This window comes from Diuraphis noxia, unplaced genomic scaffold (genome assembly GCF_037042655.1).
Source record: "Diuraphis noxia isolate RWA-SAM2 unplaced genomic scaffold, SU_Dnox_SAM2 contig0005, whole genome shotgun sequence".
Lineage (NCBI taxonomy): Eukaryota > Metazoa > Arthropoda > Insecta > Hemiptera > Aphididae > Diuraphis > Diuraphis noxia.
The window spans coordinates 7,639,651-7,661,512 of NW_028301715.1; the positions used below are offsets into that span (position 1 = coordinate 7,639,651).

The window sequence follows — 21,862 nt, forward strand, 5'->3', positions numbered from 1 at the left end:
AATATAAAAATAAGCCATTGTAATATTTTATTTTTCAGATAGGTGGTTATTAAATCATTTGCCGCCTGAAGAGAATCCTCTTTTTACACTCGGGTAAATATGTTAATATAATACCAACAAATATGTTAACTTACACTTCACACAATATCCTCAAACTATCCTCGAAGATGGTGTCATTCCGTTGTATTCTTATTTTCGTGATTTCTATATTTAATTAATAAATTATTTGAACTTTTTTCGTTACAGTGTTAGGCCCGACATTTGCGTCTAAAATAAAAATCATGGGAAATCGATTCGGTGGAACTTCAGAAAAAGCCGTCCAAAGAAATCACCACACTACGTTTAAAACATAACAATATAATCGTATAATGCAGCGTTTCTCAACCTGTGGTACGCGTACCACTAATGGTACACGGAAGAATTATTGATGGTACGTGAAGCAAATCCTCCTTTATAAAAAAAGTTATGACTCATAACATAGTGGTTAAAAAAAAAATAATTACATGCCTACCTACTGTAAAACCATCTGATTAATATGTATTTTAAATGACTAAAAAAAAAATAGCATATTTGATCAAGAAGATCATGGAAGTTGTCAAACTGTGTAGATGGTACTCGAATATAAAAAGGTTGAAAACCACAGTGGTATAATAATACGTAGAAGTAGAAAAATGATCATATTGAGACGAAAACTCTCGATAAAACACGCTTTTCACACTCGACGAGTTAATTTTGCAATAGCGCTTTGGAATTTATTGATGACACCTTTGTGTATGGAAAAAAAAATCATTTATATTACTGAACAATCGAAGACAATCGAAAATTGCTCTGGATATAGCTGAAAGAGAGCCAAAATAAAAATGTAATAATTTATGAAAAATCGTCATTTTATAAACACTTGGTGAAAATTTCAAGTATACTTATATGGTTAGTTATTCGGGGTTTGAGTTACACACCCATAAAAAAAATCTTTTAAGTTTTAAATATTTTTGCCACATTATGTATTTAGTATTAGGCACATCATAACATTATAATTTGTGCCTATTACGTGTTGTATGTATATTATATTATGGACACTTTGTACGGTCACTTGGAAAAAATCGCGTAAAGTTTGTCAACGTTTATCATTAAAAAAATATCCACTAGAAAGTCAAATTAAGTTATTATGAGTGTTTGAAATTTAAATTTTTACAGCATTGGATTTTCACTAGATTTCTCATTTAGCGATTTTCTTATTTTGGTGTAGCTCTAAAAAAAATGACCGCAGATACTTTAAATTTTCACTGAGCATTTATAAAGGCTTTTTCTATACGTCATAAGATTTTCAAATTATTTTGATAAGTTTTGAGCTGTTTACTGACATTTTAATTTTCCAACTTTTTTAATTTTTTTTTTCTATTAATGTCAATAAAATGTTATTGGTTGGATCAAAATTTGATATAAGGCTTCCAACATATTATTTCAATAGCAGTTGTAAAATATTAAAGATACATAGGAACTTTTTTTTTTTTTTCATAAGCATTTAAAGTTCAAATTTTGACTACATTCATAAAAATTACGGCAATGTTCAAATTATCTTAGATAGAAATTCATTGAAAATTTTCTTTTTAAATCTAAGATTTAACATTTTATTACAAGGCTTCTAACATATTTTTACAATACGAAATCCACTTTCCCCCTTTTTTTATGAACATTTAAGAAATGTTTTTTTGAGATTTAAGATAAAAAAAATAGTTGCTTTTGGTTACAGCATACAAATTATCGTAATATATAATAGTAATAGTACAAAGATAAGTCATTGTATTTTATTCGCTAATTGCAGAAACAAATTGTTATAGTTCCCGGACTTAGGATTAATAAAAAAAAAAATAGTAATAATGTTATTGTATATAAGACGTATAAGACGTTTTTACCATTTATAATCATTGCTTTTGCATATAAACAAAAACAAATTTTTGTCCGGGCAACACTGATTATTATTAAAATAAATAAATAACTATACGAATAAACTATTATTTCTTTCAATAGAAATCTGAAATATTGATCATTTGAATATATCCATTGCCTGTCAATAAAAGCGTTCTAAAAATGTCGAAAAGGTTTTTATTTGCAGGCCTTACGTTTGGCGCTATATGTGCTATATTGGCGTATTATATCATCATTACATTATTAGCTAGCGGAAGCAATTGTTAATTAATAATAATCACGTTCAAATTGTACAGGTAATCAAAATATTTATTTATTTGTGTCAAATTTATTTTAATTTGTACAGTCTGTATAAATGGACACATAATTGGGTTTGGTTGACTAGATTATAGCTAAAAAATATAACGTTTAATGCAGTAGGTACCTATATGAGATTACTTATTTTATAGAACTAAATATTAATAGTATATTTTCTGTTAATATGACGATGGGGGAAAGGACGTATCGAATAACTCAGATTCGGGAAAAGATTCAAACAATACCATTAAAGTACTAAAATTGGAATTTGTAGAAAGTTAGTTTTCATATACATGAAAATATATATTGAGTATTAATTATATTTTAACCAAAAATATTTTCATATTATAGATAAAAAGTTACCCATGAATGGTGATTTGTCATTCATAAAAATTAATATTATAATACATATTATATCGACCTACTTACAATAGTAATTAACAATATTTTTAACATAACGTTCGTTTAGGAAGCGGATCCGAGAATAAACTTAATATTCCATATTACGAACATTTACCAAACACGCGCATGCAAATACTTCAACCAACCAAACCAACCAGGTTGGTGTATGCTAACAGAATCGTCCGTAGTAAGACCAGAGTCTCCACCTCCAACATACATGGTAACAATTGATTTTAGGTTATATTAGAAAGTTTATACTTTATAGTACTTTTTGAATAGTATCTAAATATTAAAATTTTTGACTATCTTGATAACCGGCCATTACATAATTAATTTTTGGTCATTGTATTATTCTTATTTTTCATTTAATTAATTTAATGTAGATACATGCTAATTTCTTAATAGCTGTGACGGCAGAAAAACAATGATTTATAATTATAATAATAGTATATTATTATTTTTATAAAAATGTTAACTTATTTCTGAGTATAACGTTTTAGACGGATTAATATAATATAAACAATAAACATAATAATTTTTAATATGTAATAAATACGATACGTACGTATAATGTTTTGTTTATCCCATGAAATTACTCATGCAAACATGGACTGTTTCGTTCACTGTCCGGCTCGCCATCCGTGGACGATGACTTCTAAAGCTATATGTATATATCTATATATATATATATAAATGGATTGTTTGTCCTAAATGCATTTCTAAACGGTTGAACTGATTGCGATCAAATTTGGTACAGAGATATATTAAAACTATGGTCAGAAGATAGATTAAATTAAATAGCGATAGACCCAAATATCATTCAATCGAATATTTGAATTATTCTTAGTCTATGTTCTCGATAAAACGAATTAAATTACATAATGTTTAACTAAATTGAATTTCGTTGTATGTATGATTATTACTTAGTATATTTTAACCGTCATCTATCTATATGTATAAAAGTATACTGCTAGCAAAATCACATGAAACGAATTTAACACACACTTTAGAGTTTAGACAACAACATATAAGAGGTAGGATTTTAAAAAAAAAAACTTGTGTAAATGATCAAATTTGTTGCATATGTTATCATTATAAATGGTATGTAATTTGTTTTAGGTAATTTAAGACGATATAGAATCGTTCAATATGTCTTAATGCAGCTAGTAATATAATCAGATTCCGTTAAAAAAAAAAAAAAGTATGTTAATATCTTAAAAATCAAAGATTTTGTAGGGTTGAGACCAAAAATTTACTTTTTTTAAAACTATAAAGTCGTTTTCTGAACAACCACTTTTTTGCCGTTAACGAGTTTTGGCAAGAAGCCGACGAATTACGTTCTACCATTGATTATAAATACTATTTATAATCAATGGTTCTACTGATCTACTGTGTAAGTGTGTCACCAAATGCATAGGTACTGGTTATGCGATCACGATCCGCGATTTGAAGTGTTTAACAATTTGATTTTATCTTATCCTGTAAAATATACACCATATTTACCAGTTACATTACGAAGTGTCCAAGATCGATTTTTACCAATTCATCATCACCGTACAAAGTGTCAGCGGCATACAACGTGTCCGTTTACCATATTATTATGTCGTGTAAATGGGCGGTTTTAGTAATTTCGAAACGTAGTTTCAACTTGAAACCGATTTCAAATATTTTTTAAGTTATCGGGTGACGTCGACATAAAATAACACTTAACTGTATACGTCTTGTCGTCTTGGCCTTAAATTAGGAACTATTTTAATATGATTACGATGATTAGAATATTATAGTAAAATCAAAACAGTCGTAAGTCAAAACCAAAATTCAATCGTAACGAACTCCACGATCTCTGCTGTGTCTTTAAATTAAAATAAGTCTACGAGTTCCAGTTAAATCGTCCGACGATTCTTACGAGCGTGGTGACCATGGCGACAATGTGCATGAAGATCAATGTCGGAAATCCGCACACCGGAAGTATTGTTTTAACGCGGCATCGCACATTCTAAGAGGTGAGCGTCTAACGGTGGTCAATGGTCATGTAACGTGGTGTGATGCGTGGGCCGCCGTGAGAACTGACGGCCCGTTCTAGAGAAATTAAAAGATCGACGGCCCAACCATCGCTGGTGGACCATCGTTCAGATAACCGGAGCGGTGGCCAGGCGGCGTCTATTAATGTTGTACGCGCCACGCGGGACGTGGTAGAACCCGAGTTGGACGACCGCCTGAATCGGCGGGACGCGGTGCAGTCGGCGTGCCGCGTGACGGGCGTTCTGCCTCGGGCGAGTTTCCGACGTCCCAACACGTGCGATCCTCGGGCGGACGGCTGGCAAATGTGTCCGTTCCGAGTGTTCCGACGGCGTCACGCGCGATCGATGGCCGGTCGTCTGACAGCGCACCGTCGCGGATGTTTTGTCAGCTCGGCGTGCTGTTTCGTGCGTTTTCCGTCAGATGGCACCGGTCGTCCGTACGCTCCGGTCTTGCGACTCGCGATCATTCCGCAAAGGCGCAAACACAATAACTAGATAATATTATATAAGAAGTATAATGTACAATGAAATTACATACAGATGTATTAATGGCAAGTCTTATTCATTTAATATCACCCGTAACAGTTGCTCCGGCAGAGAGATCTTCCTCTGATTAATAATATTAAGAATTACTTCCGATATTCGATTGGACAAAATCGTGACTTTCCAACATCAGTACGTCATCATTGAATACCGAAAAAGAAAAAAAACACCTCAACTTATTTATCGGTAACCGACAAAACTATTAATGAATTTTCTGTCATAAAAACAAGAATAGTTTATATATTTTATGTTTGATTTTACAAAAATATGCAATATATACTTAACGTATAGGTAATACCTAACCACCTAGGTAATTATTTATTATGACTTGGGAGAAAACGATATTTTTCGAGTTAAAATAAGATAGTATGACTGTTTTACATTTTTATAAATTATAAACAATTAAGCTGCACCACCTATGGAAAATTTCATATAATCTGAGTTACTAGTACCATGGTATAAGAATAAGATCATAATATACAATATTATTTAATATTTATAATATACCGTGGTCAGTGACGTAATTTGGCTTACATTTTTACGAGCTTAATTGAATAATAAAATAATATTTACTCGTTACAACTTACAAACCTGAATCTAAATAAGAAAATCTTCACTCTTTTCAAGCTCACTAAACGTTTAGGAAAAATATAATTGTAATTTGTAATTTTAAATCATGTAACATATAATGTAAAACCTACAAAAATTTGTAACTAATGAGTAATAAGTATAATGGCCCCTGCTGCCGAGTTTGTCCTAAGACCTGCAATAAAAAATGAATAATAATATTATAAAATTATAATATGTAATCAGGGGCGTATACACAGTGAAGTTTCAAAATAATACTATCACAACCAGCCCCCCTCCCCCCCCACACACACATACCAGCGAAGGAAAATTATTAAATAATATGTTTGTATAGAATTAGATGAGAAAATGTATAACCTTATGTTTAAATATAATTTTATACATACATATTTTCACCAATACCGATATTCGTGGTTATTATTTTTCATGAATATAATCACTCTATCACTACTGACGCCGTCAATAATGTGATATTTTTGTCCACAAATTCAATAAGAAAATTTATTAAATATGTAAATAATTATATCTGTACAATGTATATCATTTAACACGTCATATTACTAAGAAGCAATACGAAATAATTGGAATAGACATAAAAAAAAAAACAGGACAAAAAGCGTCCTGGAAGAAGCTAAAATAAAGAAAAATCCTGTATAAAACAGAACCATGGTCTAAACAGTCTAACCGTGAACAGGATATACTATATGGTCACCCGCATAGATTATAAAATATTATAATTAATTGTTCGGTGCACAAAAGCGTATAATAATTGATCGATACCAAATGTAAATGCTTCTAACGATATACTCTTGGGTCGGCCATTAATTAAAATTAAAAGGTACGTGGTCGACACTCGACAGTCGGGCAGACTCTATTCAAACGTCGCGTCGGTGACATTGTCGGTCAATATTGCGACGAAAATAGAGAAACAGTCAACTCATCAACGGCAAGTGTTAATTATTTATTATTTTCAATACAGTTGCAATAGTTATACATTAGTGTTTTATTTCTTCAGTTAAAAACTAAAGTCGGATTATTAGTAGGTACAAACTATAATATGATTAACATGAAAAACACATTTATCATTCGTAATAGACTTTCTTTATAGAGAAAAAATATTGAGCAGCATGCTCATCGCTGGCAGATATCGGCGGCTTACGGGGGATTAGTTTTCATCGCCTTCAATATTTTACAAAATCTCCAATTATTATAATATGAGCATGCTATGGTTTTTGTCGATGATTAATAATTATTAGGTATTTACTATTTGAAAATAACAATCGCGGCTTTGTTGTCGATGCCGCCACAGCCGCATAGAGTATGGCTCCATCTAGAGGACAGACTGTGCGCACTTAGTCCGACGCGGCGACCACTGCCGCTGTCAACCGCGTCTGAGAGAATCACTGATTAATCGTTCTTTTTCTGATCTTCGTTTGCCCGAAAACGGTTCTAGATCGTCTGTAGACCATTCTGGATCATCTGAAGCCAACGCTCGTGCAAAACATCTATAGAGCCGTCGGTTTTTTGTCAGAAACGTTCCCGGCGGCTGTACTGTTTTCGGCCGTTAGAGCGCGCTGAACGCACGAGCTTTTTCCGCTCGACAATCGGCGTCCGGCTGCACGGTGGACAAGACGCTGACGTACGGCTTTTTCCGGCCACCATCACATAAAGTGGCCACCCGGAAGTCAATGACAGTTGTGCGCGCCGCCCGGACGACGAGTGGACGGCAAACGCTCGGGCCAACATGGGCATCGCTCGCCGGGCATCTGCACATCAGTTGCGACCATGGAACAGCATAAGAAGGTACTGTACCGTCGAAATCATCAGCTTTGCGCAGTGGCGATATCGTAACCAATGAGGTTCATCCGAGGTGCGATTATTGCTAGTTGAAAACTTTAACCAATACCCCGCCATGTGGACATGAAACACTGTCCGCTTAGGCAATTTTTGCAGGCCCTAACGGGCTCATATCACTTGAATCACTCTCCTTTATATTAGGCTCTCCGAATTTGCTTAGGAATTATCGACGTTCCTCACGAGATCCATGTCGGTAGTTCGCGTCGTTGAAAAATGTTAGGTTTTTACACGATGTGAGTGTCTCATGCGTTAATAAAACTGACTGTTATCACATGTTTTCAACGAGTTAAATTGTAAAATCCAACTGGTTACTAGCTAAACTTAAAAAAGTTATTCTACGGAATGTGTGTTAAAAAAATTAGTAAAATGTGTTCAACGTAAATCCCTCGTTTTAGCAATTTAAAAATAAACGGTTATTGCTGTCCCAAAGACATAATTTCATTTCATGCAATATAGCATCTAAAAGTTGTATTCAAGATACTTTTGCTACATATTGATCGAAGTTACACATAGCAAAGATATTGTCAGATTGTTAATCGATTATTATTTTATAAATATCAATGAACTGTGATGGCACAACTAAATGACAAATTATGTTCAATATTTCTATATATTTGTTCTTTAAATTATTTATTACAGAAACTATAACTTAATTTAATAAGTGAATAGTTTTTTATGCATGATAATAAAATTAATTTCATACCAAAGTTAATATGTTTTTTTTTTTCGTATGGCACTATTGTCCGGGAGTAGGCAATGTTAAAATAAATAGAATAAAGATATCATAAAATATGAGAAACTTCAAAAAAAATTTCAGAGATCATAATATAATTTATAAAATGTTGATTTTTGTCTCCAATCAATTGAACATTACATTTTCAACTTGATTAAACCAGCCAATGTATAACCTTTTTTTATTCAATACAACATATCGATTGAGCTAATTGCCGATTAATGATACTACTTACTACTTATCAACAATATTATTCGATTATTATTATTATTTGAAAATATTTGTCAATTTAAGTTTTCATATGGAACAACCTTGATTTATAAAAATTATTTGGCTATCTCCAAAATAACATTTAAATTTTCCAACACAATTAATTTATAAAAATGAAACAATCTATTTTGATTTGATGGTATGTAATCATTATTGATTACATAATATAAACCGAAACCATGAAACCGCCTAACATAACCTGGCATTAGTAAGTTTTATATTATAGCCAAGGAGCATAAATCTTTTCAACAATATTGAATTATATAATACATTTTAATTTATAAAAGAATATTTTTACAATTTTTTTTATTGCAATCTGTATTATGTTTACAACAATTAATGTAAGTGATAAGCGATTGCTAAAACTTGAACATAATTTAAATGTATTTAATACATATCTTATAATTTGGTAGATACCTAATTATTGAAATTGACTGTAACCATACCTAGTATGGATGATTAAATATTATTTTCGAACGTGAAACTATGATGGTATTATAATAGAAAAATTGATATATATATATATGGTTATAATTTTGCATTTATTAATTTGAAAAAATGTTTTAGAACACTGAAAAATGTATAAATATAGTTAGGCAATGAAGTTATGTTTGATTTAAGGAGTTTCATAAACACAAAGTACAAAATATTTTCGGTATTACAAATATAATCCTAGAATATTTTAGGTATATAAAATAATATAATTCTTCAATATTATTAGTATTACAAATATAATCCTTCAGGTGTGCCTTCTTTCTTACGGTATAAAACACTTTCTTTGGACTTCTTGAAATCTTCATTGGTTACTTTCATACGGCGTTCACGTAGAGCCATTAAACCGGCTTCAGTACAAATAGCCTAAAATTCAAGAGTTTAATTAATTTAAATTTTTTTTAGTATATAAAAACTTATTTTTCGTGTATAATAAATTATAAAGTATAATATTTTACGGACAAAGTAGGAAATCTGTGCATTGTATAATAATGTTCAAATATCTTGGGCAATGTAAAAATCATAATTTTAATACTCAAATTGTTCAAACATTGATGGGGCTTTGTACATTATTATCCGGACAAAGTGTACCCTGCACTACAAAACTATCCTTCAATATTTTATTTGTACCCGGCAACGTGACAGCTGCTGATAATACAAACCCATCCGTAATCTTAACGATAAAGTGATCACCATAGTATATTACACGACTATTACGACTATCTAAATAATATTTCGAAATGGAATTGTAAAATTCTCATTCGATATTCTTTAATGGTTATTTCCACGACAGCGACTTCGCGTAGTCCGTTATAAGTTAAGAGGAAGCCAATACACCATATTAGCATGTGTTGTTTCTGTCTTTCAAGTGCGTAACATAGCAAATTTATGTTCAGATCATGTTTAGTTCCATTAGTTTAAAAATTAAAGTGAATTGATTTCTTATAAAATTTAAAAGTAAAAACATAATCTGTTTGTATTTAGTATCTCTACTTTAAAATCAGAGTAAGTCTTAGAGAAAAAGCTTTAGACAGTGGAGCTGTCATCGAAAGCAAAGTAATGGAAGTGATAAAACAACTTTTTTAAGTACTTTGTAAAGTGTTTTATTTAATTTTCAATATATTTAATCTACAGTGACCAAATCTAATTGGGTACTGAATACAATACCCAAATAATGTTGACTTATTCCAACTTTATCTTTGAAAATCGGGCATTGTGCACAGTACCCAATTTCCTACTATGTCCATATCCATTACACTATACATATTATAAAACTAAGAAAGTTTTATTTTTAAACTTAACACTAAATAAAATCTGATTAATGTTAATTGAAATGCTTTCTTTTACAGTCAATTTATTCATTTTATAATTCTAATAATAACAATTAACAAAAGTACTAGTATAACCAACAAATTTTAAATGATTTTTGATTAAATAAATAAATAATAAGTAAAATTATTTGGTTTATATCCTAAACTGCACATTTTAAGAGGCTATCATACTCACACGTGATGTATCCACATGTCTCTAAGATACCAATGTATTATAAATCATTCTGTACAACCAGTAAGTGTTGTTAGCTTAAATATTAGAGTGAATTATCTTATTATAAAACTTAAATTTTAGAACATAACTAATTGTTTTAACTTTTAGTGTGTTATGAGTATGTAAAATATTAATATTTGAAAATTCTCATAAACTACTTAAAAATTTAAATATTGTAAAACCAATAAGAAAACAATGATAATGTTCTTACATTTATGTTTGATAATATACCAATTCACTATTAAGATATAAGCTAACAATTAAAAAAAAAAATGGAAATACTGAATGTGCGTTATGTTATATTATGCACTTGCAACACAAAGACAGCATATATGTGTACAACATCCTATTAAAAGCTAAAATAATTATGTATTATTGGATAAATATATCAAATACTGTTATCTGGCGTTATTATATTCAATATTGTAAAACCTATCCGTCACAATTTAACTATATAAAAGAAATTATTTATTGAGTAATTAATCCCAATGCATACAACATTGTATCAATATAACACTGACTATACTCCTTGCCACGTGAAAGTACGACTGCCACTCAAATCAAAATGATTTTCATGAGGCCAAATTTCCTTCACTTTGTATACCGTGGCTCATGCGCGGAAATAAATACATTTTGGTTGCCGCCTGCCGCCCAGTAGCACTCTCTCGTGGCACAGAGCGTAGCATATTACATAAAGTGTTTAATCGGAATGACATCAATAATTAAGTGTTTACTTTGATATCAGCGCCAGAAAGATCATCCTTGGCCATAATCAACTCTTGAAGATTAACTCCATCAGCTAATGTCATTCTGGATGTGTGTATATTAAATATACGACGTTTTGTTTTTTCATCTGGTAAGGGAAACTCAATTTTACGATCAATACGACCTGGTCGAATCAATGCTGGATCCAAAGTTTCAATACGATTTGTAGCCATAACTACCTGTAAAAAGGAATATGTATTGAACATTCTTCAAATTCTAAATAAGTAAATAACACAAATATTATTTACCTTAACATCACCTCTAGAATCAAACCCATCTAACTGATTAAGAAGTTCCAACATAGTACGCTGAATTTCACGTTCACCTCCAGAATTCGAGTCATAACGTTTAGTACCTACTGCGTCTATTTCATCAATAAACACTATGGATGGTGCATGTTCTTCAGCTACACGGAACAGTTCTCTTACCAATTTGGGACCATCTCCCTGTGAGTTTAAAATAAATTAAAATAATTTAGTTAAAATTTATGTTGATATTACTATAAAAATAAATTTATGTACCAAATACTTCTGGATAAGTTCAGATCCAACAACCCGTAAAAATGTTGCAGAGGTCTGGTTGGCAACAGCTTTAGCCAAAAGGGTTTTACCTGTTCCTGGAGGTCCATACAGAATAACTCCCTTAGGTGGTTTAATACCCATTTCTTCGTAATATTCAGGATGGGTTAAAGGAAGTTCTACAGATTCTTTAATTTCTTGGATCTGTTGATCTAAACCACCAATATCACCATAAGTTTCTTGAGGTGCTTTTTCTAATTTCATCACAGTTACCATAGGATCTGTATCATCTGATAGTACTCCAACTACTGCATGGACCTGCAAATTAAAAAATACAAGTACATTAATATTACATCATTTAATAGATTTAATTTATTTGGATATTTGTTTACTTTGTGGTTAAGTAGAACCGAGCACCCGGGTTCCAACTGATCTTTGTCGACAAATGACAAAATGCTAACATAATGTTCACTTCCAACAGATGTTGATACTATTGCATGATTATCATCAATAATCTCTTCCAATGTACCGACAGACATTGGACTTCCACGTAGATCATCTACTCTTGAACGTTCTTCCTGTCAATAACATATAAGTAATCAAATTGAGAAAATGAGAGTATTATATAGGTAATTATAATTTTATTATGACATTTTTTTATACATTTTATACTAAATGTATATGTCTTAGTTTTATCAAACATATGTAAGTACAGTAGACCTACACTAAACTTTTTAATATTTCGCAAACATTTTTTTTTCTTTAAATATAATCTTCAAGACTGGTTTCAAATTGCAGCTTTGATAAATAATTATTACTATAATAATATTCCAAATGTTATATTTAAGTTATAGAAACTACCTATACCTAACTATAATAGTATATTATAACAAAATAATGAAATTGTATGATGAATAAATTGGTATTTAAAAAAATATTTACTTCATTCCTTTCTTCTTGGGGCTTAAGCCGTTCTTGGTTGAGTATGAACTCTTCTTCCATCATTAAATAATCCTTAACACGCTCTAATTTTAACAACTTCAAACGACATCTAGTATGTGGAGTGACTACAAATTTGAACAAAATTGATTTAAAATTATTTAATTTTTATATTCTGCACAATACATACTAAGTGGTAATTTTGTAGCTGTGTCTGGACCCTTTGCACGCTTCCTTTTCTTTCCCACTCTTGTTGGGATTGGTGGTTCATACTTCTTCTTTTTGTCCTTGTCGTCTTTCTTTTCACCACCAGCACCACCACCACCTGAATGACTTTGACCCTAAATCACACAATGTTATTGTTTTGACATAATAAAATACGAACGATAATCAAACATTTATGAACTTGACTATGAAAGACATCTCAATTACTTTTTTAAACTTACCATTTTTATGGAATACTAAAGTGTTAGAGATGCAAGTCGTACACGAACGATCGGATCAAAATGATACTACATAGGTATTACAAAAAATATCAACAATGATTCTCAGTTTTTGATTATCATTATTCATTTATCTTGTTGCCAACTCTATCCAACGAAAAGTATTGCCAAGTCACAGTGAAATCAGTGTGACCAGCTTAAAGGGACTGCCAACGAGCGCCAAAAGTATTATAATCAAATTTTTTATTTCTCACTTTCTTAGCGTCATAAATTAATTCACTTGCTGAACTGCAAAAGCTAAGCCCATGCACTTCGTAGCATCGTAGCCCGTTAAAAATCCTACCTCTTATATGTCTCAAAATTTGTGTTTAATTCATTTCCTAGCTGTATTACCCGTCGATGTCAGGTTAAAGTCACCGTAAAGATGTACGTGTGCGTGCGGCATGCAACTCTCGTCGTTTTGTAACAATACGGCAAATTTTAAACTTCTAATAACTAATTAAATAATTATTTTTTTGGCTTTTTCTCTTTTTATGGCTCATCTGCACACTGAGTACCTGCGTTAGAAAAATAAACCATGAAAATCGGTCCGGTAGAACTTCAGATATAGCCATATAGGTAAGTGTCATAACTCATAAGAAATCACCTCACGCTTTAATAATATTTAAAGATAGTAATATACTTTAGAATTTTACTATAAACTTTTTTAACATGATAAGTTTTTGAGCTGAATACTAGTTTTTTAGTTTCCAAATGATTTTTTGTAAGGTTTTTCGTTTTCATGGTTACGTGTTAAAAAAAAAAGAACATACTCATTGAACTAAAGTTTTTGTTGTAAAAGAAAATCTGGAAAAATGTAGAATTTTGTACTATGGTTATTGGTGTTCACTCTTAGATTTTGAGGGCTGGACGATGAATTTATTGATTTTACAATAGTTTTTTTTTTTATTATTATTATTATTATTATTAGTGGGTATGTACCAACACGAAAAGCAATAGTAGCAAATCTTCGATTTTTAACTTTGAAGGTGGTAACCGGTAGGCTGGTAACCAGCTGTATAGCTGTATAGACTGGTTACTGGTTTCTGTAGTTTGAAGTTTTAAGAGGTAAAAATTGAAAATTCTCAGTGCTTATTAGTTATTATTAAAATATTCTGGAAAATTTGAATTTTTACGCAAAATCTGATTTCGACAATAACGATTTTGTGTTTTTGGTGAATCTTAAAAACACACGTAAGCAACATAACTATTTAAATCCGTATCAAAAACAAATAATCGTGGACAAGTAATTTAAATTTTCATCTAAAGTGTTTATATTATCATGAATAATATTCATGGCTTTGAAGCTAGGTAGGTATTCATAGACACTTCAACTTATTTTTTGTTTTTATCTATACATGTAGATGAAAAATTTGAAATCCAAAAAAATATGAAACCTAACTCAAAGTTATCATTCACCAAAATAATACCCACTTACTAGCCTACCATGATTAAAGATTTAGATTTATATATACATACACACACACACACATAATATTATGTACATATTTACATATTTAATTGTGTTGCTGCCTTTTAAATATTGTACTTTGTAACAGTTGTGGACTAACGGAAAACTGTTCCAATCCTCTGAAAGGTTTGTTCAAAACAATGTGGGTCAAGAGATTTGGTGACATTCAACTTAACCTTAAGTTCAATTTTTCATTTCATAAATATTCTGTAATTATAGTGGTGTCATTTTTCATTAAATGAGATTTGTATTTTGAAAGTAATACTTGACCAATAATTAGTACAATTAGCAAAGAATTATGCTGTTTAAACATTTTTTTAGGAATATTGTTAGAACCTTACTTCATTGAAATTTAAAATATTCAACTCAAATCACATTAACCATATGGTCAAACAATTGACAACCTACCACAGAATAGATGATCTATTCTCTGTATCTACTTTTAGTAGCCTATCCTCAGTGGCATGTAGAATTGCAGTCATAATTTTCCAAAATATAATATGAATTATAAAAATATCATAATTTTATTTTTAGATTTGATGAAATAAGTATTAATCTCAGGAGGAAATTCCATCCAATAAAGTGTTCATCACTAAGTAAGCATGCTTAAGTAATACTTAGTTACATATTAAGTTGCTATAAGTAAAAAATAGATAATATTAACACAGTTATTCCCTCAGCAGCAATAACAGATGACAAAAAAAAAAGTTATACCTAAATCAATAATCATGGAGTAAAACTATTATTTTGTTTTTGCTGTTGTCATAAAATAAGCTTTACGCATGGATTAAAGGTTAACATTTTTTAGTTATGTAAATAAGTGTTAAATATGTTCATAAAATTGTATATAGATCAAGTTCTTATTAATTAGTGCATTATCATATTAGGACTTATATAAATAATTATAAATAAACGTCATGCTGAAATTTATAAATAATATAAGAAATATTGTTTAAACCAACGTCAGGTTGGTTTAAAGACAAAATGTTTGTATTAATTTATTTATATTTATGATTATGAGTTTGTTATGCAAATAAAATTTGTTTAAAGAAAAAATGAGTATCATAAAACAAAACAATAATTTTTATGTAAAAAATGTCATGAAAAGATAATATTAATTTTATGAAACCATTAAAATATGCACAAAAATGTTTCTTGTGCTTAAAATACTTAAACAATATTTTAAATTTATATATTAAAATAATTGTTGATAATAAAAATATTTAGCGAATTCGATATTTCAAATTATATAGGTTCCAAATTATTAGTTGGTCTTATTAATTTGGGAAACTTCATAAAGATAAGCTGCCATCAGTTTAGTCTGAAAAAAAAAAGTAATAATGAATTATTTAAATGAAAAACGATTCGAACCCCAATAGTACAGATTAGCTTATAAATTGATTAAAATGATTTAATTGCAGTAGAACCTCATTAATTCGGACTAATTGGGGCTCTAGGTTGTCCAAACTAAACAAAATAACCAAAAATTTAAAAATATTTTATTGGATATTTTATTATTCGAGTTTTAATCTAATTAAAAGACGTATGTCTAACAATATTAAATCTAAAAAGTAGTATGAACATACATAATTGTATGTACAGCATAAACTAGCGTAATTTATGTATTATAAACGGCTGTCTTTTATAATTGCTGAACTATCTTAGTTGTATACTAAAAGTTAATCAAAAAACTTTAAAAAAACGGCTGTCCGGTCTAATGAGGTTTTACTGTATGATATTTTATCGTTTCTTATTTAAAATATTAGTTTAGGTATAGATAGGTCAAGACAAAGAATAATAATATACGAAAATATAATGTATTGATATTGAAATATTATATCCAACATTAACAGGATTGCAAATGATCAGTCATTTTAACCAAAATGTAAAAATCTTTTGTCAATCACACCAAATAGACCTAGTTATGTGATTATACTTTTGAAAAGTAATTTAAATTTAGTATTGTATCAAATTAAGATCGATCAGGGGACCTTTTTTAAATTTTATTCTTCAACTTACATACATTTTGTTTGAATATTTAAAATTTGTTGATTATTTGAAATTTAAATTAAATATCTTAAAATCTGGCTTGATCAATCTCAAGTAGATATACTCAAAAATTTTAATTCAATTCAATTTTAGTTTTTAGAATTCTTATATCGTTATCAGGTATATTAGTAGGATTGACAAAAAATATATACAAATAACTAAATATAAGCATATATTGTTTACTATTCACGAGTGCAACACTGAGGCGGTGACTTGAATGTAAGCATATGAGAGCGCTATGCTATTTCTTTACGCACACTTAAACGCTTTACAGTCACACACATTGAATTCATATATGCATACAATTGGAGAAAAAGTTATTTAGAACTTTTTCAAAACAATCCATTTGCAATCCACTAAGAGATCAATATTAAATATCAATTATATAAAATCTTATATCTAAATAGTGAATTTCCATTTTTATTATACATAAAATGTTTAAACTAATAACACAGATTGTATAAAACCAGCACCATCTGTTTTCATATAATCTGTGCTAATAAAGTGATAAATATCAATACTTACTCCCTCGATGTAGTTTCGCAGTTCAATTTTCTCATTTTGAGAATGAGCTCCATCATCTCCAGAACCCATTGGCAAAAGTAGAACATTTTTGCCAGTTACTTCCTGTAAATCATTAAAATTAATTTAGTAACATGAACAATGAACATATTATATTAAATTTAAAATATGTTTTTTAGACAGTGTAATATGAATATAGTAATATTTATAATACAAATTTAGTAATATACTAAAATAGAATTTGTTTAATTTTAATAAATACAGGATGATTACTCAAACATGTTAACTCCTTTTTGTTCAATAATGTAGTTATTTAAAATTTGATTTATTGAATTATATTTTAAATACAGTTAAATACCATATTTTTAAATTCTTAAGATTTTTTGTACTGCTTAAGGAGTGTCATGTAGAGATGAAAATTTCTTTTTTTCAAATGAGAACTTACTTTATAAGCTCTATATTACTCAGCAAATAATTTTTCTAAAACAATTTGACATATCAACATCAAAATGTATTACTAGTTGTTGAGTTTTTTAACTTAGTATTCTATGGATAAAAATTCCTTGATAATGAGTTTATAAGACGTAGGAGCTATGGTGATTTGAATAATTTAGTTGCTAATATTATTCTATTTACATTAATAACTTGTAATAAATGGCCCAAATCTAATAAATACCAAATAGTTCCAATATTTTGCAACTATTTTTGTTAAACCATAATTAACGTCTGCTATCCTTAATCAAAACATTGTAATAACTAAGAAATCACTCATTCAAATTTTGAACTAGATACATCAAAATTTTCAAAAGAATCCACTAAATAATTTACAGTAAAAAAGAGGAGGTTCTCATTTGAATATCAAATGTTTGTATCACCACATGATATTTCTTGATTAATACGAGGATTTGAAAAAATTGTCTTAGAGTACCTATATATATTAAAAAATCAGAATTTTAATAAATTCATTATTAAAGGAAAAAATGGGAGTGAGTATGCCTGGAGAATTATCCTGTAGAATAATTATTGTGAGTAACATACCTGTAAAGTCAATGTGACAGGAATTGATCCACCACCTCTAGTGTAATCTGGTTCAATATTATACACACTCTGTGTAGCTTTATGGGCTGCTAAGTAATGAGGATGAAATGGATCTGTCATCCAAGGGTTACCACCATCTCCTTCCGTTAAAATCTATAAAATTAAATCACTATTTATACTATTTTTCAATCATATTTTACCACACAAAATGAAAGAAGCATTAAAACCAAACCAAAATATATTTTAAAAAATAAAACAAATAAGTACAATGAAATCTAAGATAGTTAATACTATAATTTATTTATGAATGAAACTGTTATCAAAGTCAAGAAAACTGTTCCCTTAATTATTCACATAACTAATGGCCTTGTAATGGACGTAAGTGTGAACAATATTGATAAATATTTAATATTATAAAACCTTGTTAGAACTTGTTTTCATAAATTGTATACAACACATTTAAGAATTATATAAATCTATAATATTGAACATATTTTAAAATTAAATATAATTTATTCATAAGAGTATTAATATAATAAAATATAATTAGGTTAGGTGCACTAATAACAAATTGCCCTGTATCATTTTAAATGAACAAAATAACTATATCATTACTAATAGGCAGCCTAAATCAATAGGTACTAATAATATACTTAATTACTGTTCAGTAAAATAATGAACAGATCAGAATGCATTACTATATTTATTTTTTATGATTACCAGTTATAATAGCTATACAGTCTACCTATTAACAATTATTAATAGAACATTTTTTTTTTAAATATTCAATTCTATTATTGAGAATATAATATTTAAAAAATTTTAGTTTCTATGTCTATTTAATCAATTATTTTTAAAATTATAATTAAATGTTATTGACATTTTAATAATATTCAGTTAGTTGAAAAAATATTGTTAAAGATTTTTTTTTGATTTTATTTAAGTAATTTTGAATATTTGAACTGAGTATTAAACTATTAATTAATGTGATTAATGAAAAACAATCCTAAAATAACAATGTTTAATAAAACTTAGTTGTCCGTATGATAACAATGAAATAATATTTTTTAAGAAAATTATATTAAACCTCATATGTATGAATATTAAAAATGCTTAGCACTACATTGTACTTATTCACATTTATATAATTCAATACTAATTTAATAAATTAAAAATATACTGATCCAGTAAATATTGAGTATCACACAAATAATTAAATTAATTTTGTTAAGTGGTTAAATCAATTTTAACAAAGTTACTATATAAGTTTACTCATCTAATCTCCAAAAATAATTACTTTTAATTTATTAGGACTTTGACGCTTCTCCCAGACACTATGAATGTAACTTTTCACTATTTCAGTAATTTTTAATGGTTCTTGATTAGGCACCAATCGGATAGAGAATTTTCCAATTACTTTACGAGGAATAACAGTTTTAAATCCTGGACCTGAGAATGCTCCTTCAATTCCATGAATTGATAAACTTGGATATCTCCAATTACTCATCAATAATTTTTCCTACAGTAATATGTATAAAATCAATCATATATATTATAATTTAGAAGACTAGAAATAAAAACCAACTTTTGTTTCTTGCAATGGTTTGTTTGCACCAATCTCATTAATGTATGTATCAACATTAAATTCTATTTTATCATATAACTCTTTTTCTTTTTCATTTAAAGGTTCTACATCTTCATTAATATTAGGAATTAAAATATTTCCTTTTATATCAACTAACTGGTTAAGAACATAAATTAAATCAGACATGGCTTCGTATCTGAAATTAAAAAAAAAATTAAAAATTGTATTATCAATACATTAAACAGGTAGTAAGCATAACAATATATAAGAACTAATATACTAACACGGTCCCACCATACATGCCACTGTGTAAATCTTTACTTGAACCTTCAATTTCTATACCAAAACAACACATACCACGGAGCCCATAAGTTAAACATGGTTTTTCTGTACCCAACCAATAACTATCAGATATACAAACAAAGTCTACATCATTAAAAAATGTATTTTTCTTCTTAATAAGTAACTCGTCTAAACCTATACTACCAGATTCTTCCATTCCTTCAAAAACAAACTAAAAGCAAACAAACTGTTTATTCTATTGTAAATTAGATAGATATGTTGTTAACATTATTATTCTAACTTTAAGATTAACAGGCAAGTCAGTTCCAGTATTTTGGAATGCTTCAATAGCATGAATCCATCCAAGGACTGGGCCTTTATCATCGGTAGAACCTCTTCCATATAATTTATTGTTTCTTTCAGTTAAGATAAATGGTTCACTATCCCATCCATCAGATATGTCGGCTGGTTGCACATCTAAATGGCCATATAAACAAATGGTGTTTTTTTGGGGATCATTACCTAGTGAGCCAATTAAAACAGGGGGTAGAGGCACAGTTTTGCCACTTAATACCTAAAAAATGTAATTACTCAAATGTGATTAAGAAAAAAAAGTGTAATCAAACCTATTAAAAACTATTTAAATATTGTACCTGTTCACCGATGTCACAAAGCTCAGTAGTTGCTCCAAGTGCTTGTAATTTTACTTCAGCCCATTTGACCATCTTAACAACTTCATTTCTTAAATCCGGATCTGCTGATACAGATTTAATTGAAACTACTTGGGACAATGTTTCTACAAACTTCTTTTCGTTTTCATCAACATAACTGTACAATAATAACAAAAAAATGTATTATAAATCAAAACCATGTTGGCGTGTTATACACTACATTTGCCTGTGATGTAATGCTAACTATAATTTAAACCTACCTGAATATTTTAACCAACTGAGCCGGAAGAGCATTGCTTTGTTTCTTACTTTTCGACATTTTAAAAGATTTATTTATTATGTTTTAGTTACGAATAACGAAATAAATGTAAATTAAAACGAAAAACTTCAAGTGTTCACAAACTGCTTGAAAAAAAAAAAAAAGTAAAAAACTGTGGACACCACGGAGTTTACGCCTCAAACCATTAACCACAATGACATAAATTATGAAACTAGATCAACAACAATGCTACAATCATCAGGTTAGATTACGGTTGTTTGTTGCCGTTATATAGTTCTGGTACATATATATATATATATAACTATGTTATATTAAGTATTGTATAGGTATACACGATAACAATATTTGAGCTATTATCACACTATAATCATGACTTATGAGTTATGACTTTATGAGTGCTCGACAACGACCCATAGAGTAATAATCTATGGTAATAAGTTACTAATATTACTAATAACTAATAATATACACTATGCAACGAACGCAGTACCGCAATCTGTGGAGTTTAGATCGAGTATTGACTATTGAGAACGTAAAATACTAAAATCAATTGTCTCATGTACGTGTAGGATGTACCACTAATTGT

The 21,862-nt window shown here is 29.3% G+C and overlaps 2 protein-coding genes, 2 long non-coding RNA genes and 1 other non-coding gene across 5 annotated transcripts; 3 read left to right on the top strand and 2 right to left on the bottom strand.

The window, feature by feature from the left end:
* Positions 1–41: 41 nt before the first annotated feature.
* LOC149054842 (uncharacterized) lies at positions 42–3,035 on the top strand. The gene is made up of 3 exons (XR_016191922.1): positions 42–93; positions 247–430; positions 2,693–3,035. It is a non-coding gene; the product is annotated as an uncharacterized LOC149054842 (long non-coding RNA).
* Positions 3,036–7,602: 4,567 nt separating this feature from the next.
* Positions 7,603–7,742, top strand: LOC149054843 (U4 spliceosomal RNA). The gene has a single exon (XR_016192229.1). It is a non-coding gene; the product is annotated as a U4 spliceosomal RNA (small nuclear RNA).
* Positions 7,743–9,160: 1,418 nt separating this feature from the next.
* LOC107164381 (26S proteasome regulatory subunit Rpt2) lies at positions 9,161–13,473 on the bottom strand. Its single transcript, XM_015512184.2, has 8 exons — positions 13,343–13,473; positions 13,087–13,237; positions 12,900–13,024; positions 12,350–12,535; positions 11,961–12,275; positions 11,688–11,885; positions 11,409–11,618; positions 9,161–9,495 (listed from the first exon to the last, which is right to left on the bottom strand). The coding sequence occupies exons 1-8, from the start codon at positions 13,343–13,345 to the stop codon at positions 9,361–9,363; spliced, it is 1,323 nt and encodes a 440-aa protein (XP_015367670.1). The 5' UTR covers positions 13,346–13,473; the 3' UTR covers positions 9,161–9,360.
* Positions 13,474–13,573: 100 nt separating this feature from the next.
* On the top strand, positions 13,574–15,760 carry LOC149054844 (uncharacterized). The gene is made up of 3 exons (XR_016192001.1): positions 13,574–13,957; positions 15,384–15,445; positions 15,533–15,760. It is a non-coding gene; the product is annotated as an uncharacterized LOC149054844 (long non-coding RNA).
* Positions 15,761–15,914: 154 nt separating this feature from the next.
* On the bottom strand, positions 15,915–21,524 carry LOC149054845 (cytosolic non-specific dipeptidase-like). The gene is made up of 9 exons (XM_089229057.1): positions 21,257–21,524; positions 20,979–21,153; positions 20,627–20,899; positions 20,328–20,557; positions 20,044–20,239; positions 19,756–19,977; positions 18,459–18,611; positions 17,424–17,525; positions 15,915–16,170 (listed from the first exon to the last, which is right to left on the bottom strand). The coding sequence occupies exons 1-9, from the start codon at positions 21,313–21,315 to the stop codon at positions 16,114–16,116; spliced, it is 1,467 nt and encodes a 488-aa protein (XP_089085183.1). The 5' UTR covers positions 21,316–21,524; the 3' UTR covers positions 15,915–16,113.
* Positions 21,525–21,862: the final 338 nt, after the last annotated feature.

Excerpts from the sequence above, each read along its gene's own strand:
- LOC107164381 (XM_015512184.2), bottom strand. Across the intron at positions 12,276-12,349 it reads CGGTTCTACTTAACCACAAA|GTCCATGCAGTAGTTGGAGT; the intron begins GTAAACAAATAT and ends TTTAATTTGCAG. Across the intron at positions 11,619-11,687 it reads ATTCTAGAGGTGATGTTAAG|GTAGTTATGGCTACAAATCG; the intron begins GTAAATAATATT and ends TCCTTTTTACAG.
- LOC149054845 (XM_089229057.1), bottom strand. The coding sequence starts at position 21,315 with ATGTCGAAAAGTAAGAAACAAAGCAATGCTCTTCCGGCTCAGTTGGTT. Across the intron at positions 21,154-21,256 it reads CAGTTGGTTAAAATATTCAG|TTATGTTGATGAAAACGAAA; the intron begins GTAGGTTTAAAT and ends ATTATTGTACAG. Across the intron at positions 20,900-20,978 it reads TTTGTGACATCGGTGAACAG|GTATTAAGTGGCAAAACTGT; the intron begins GTACAATATTTA and ends TACATTTTTTAG.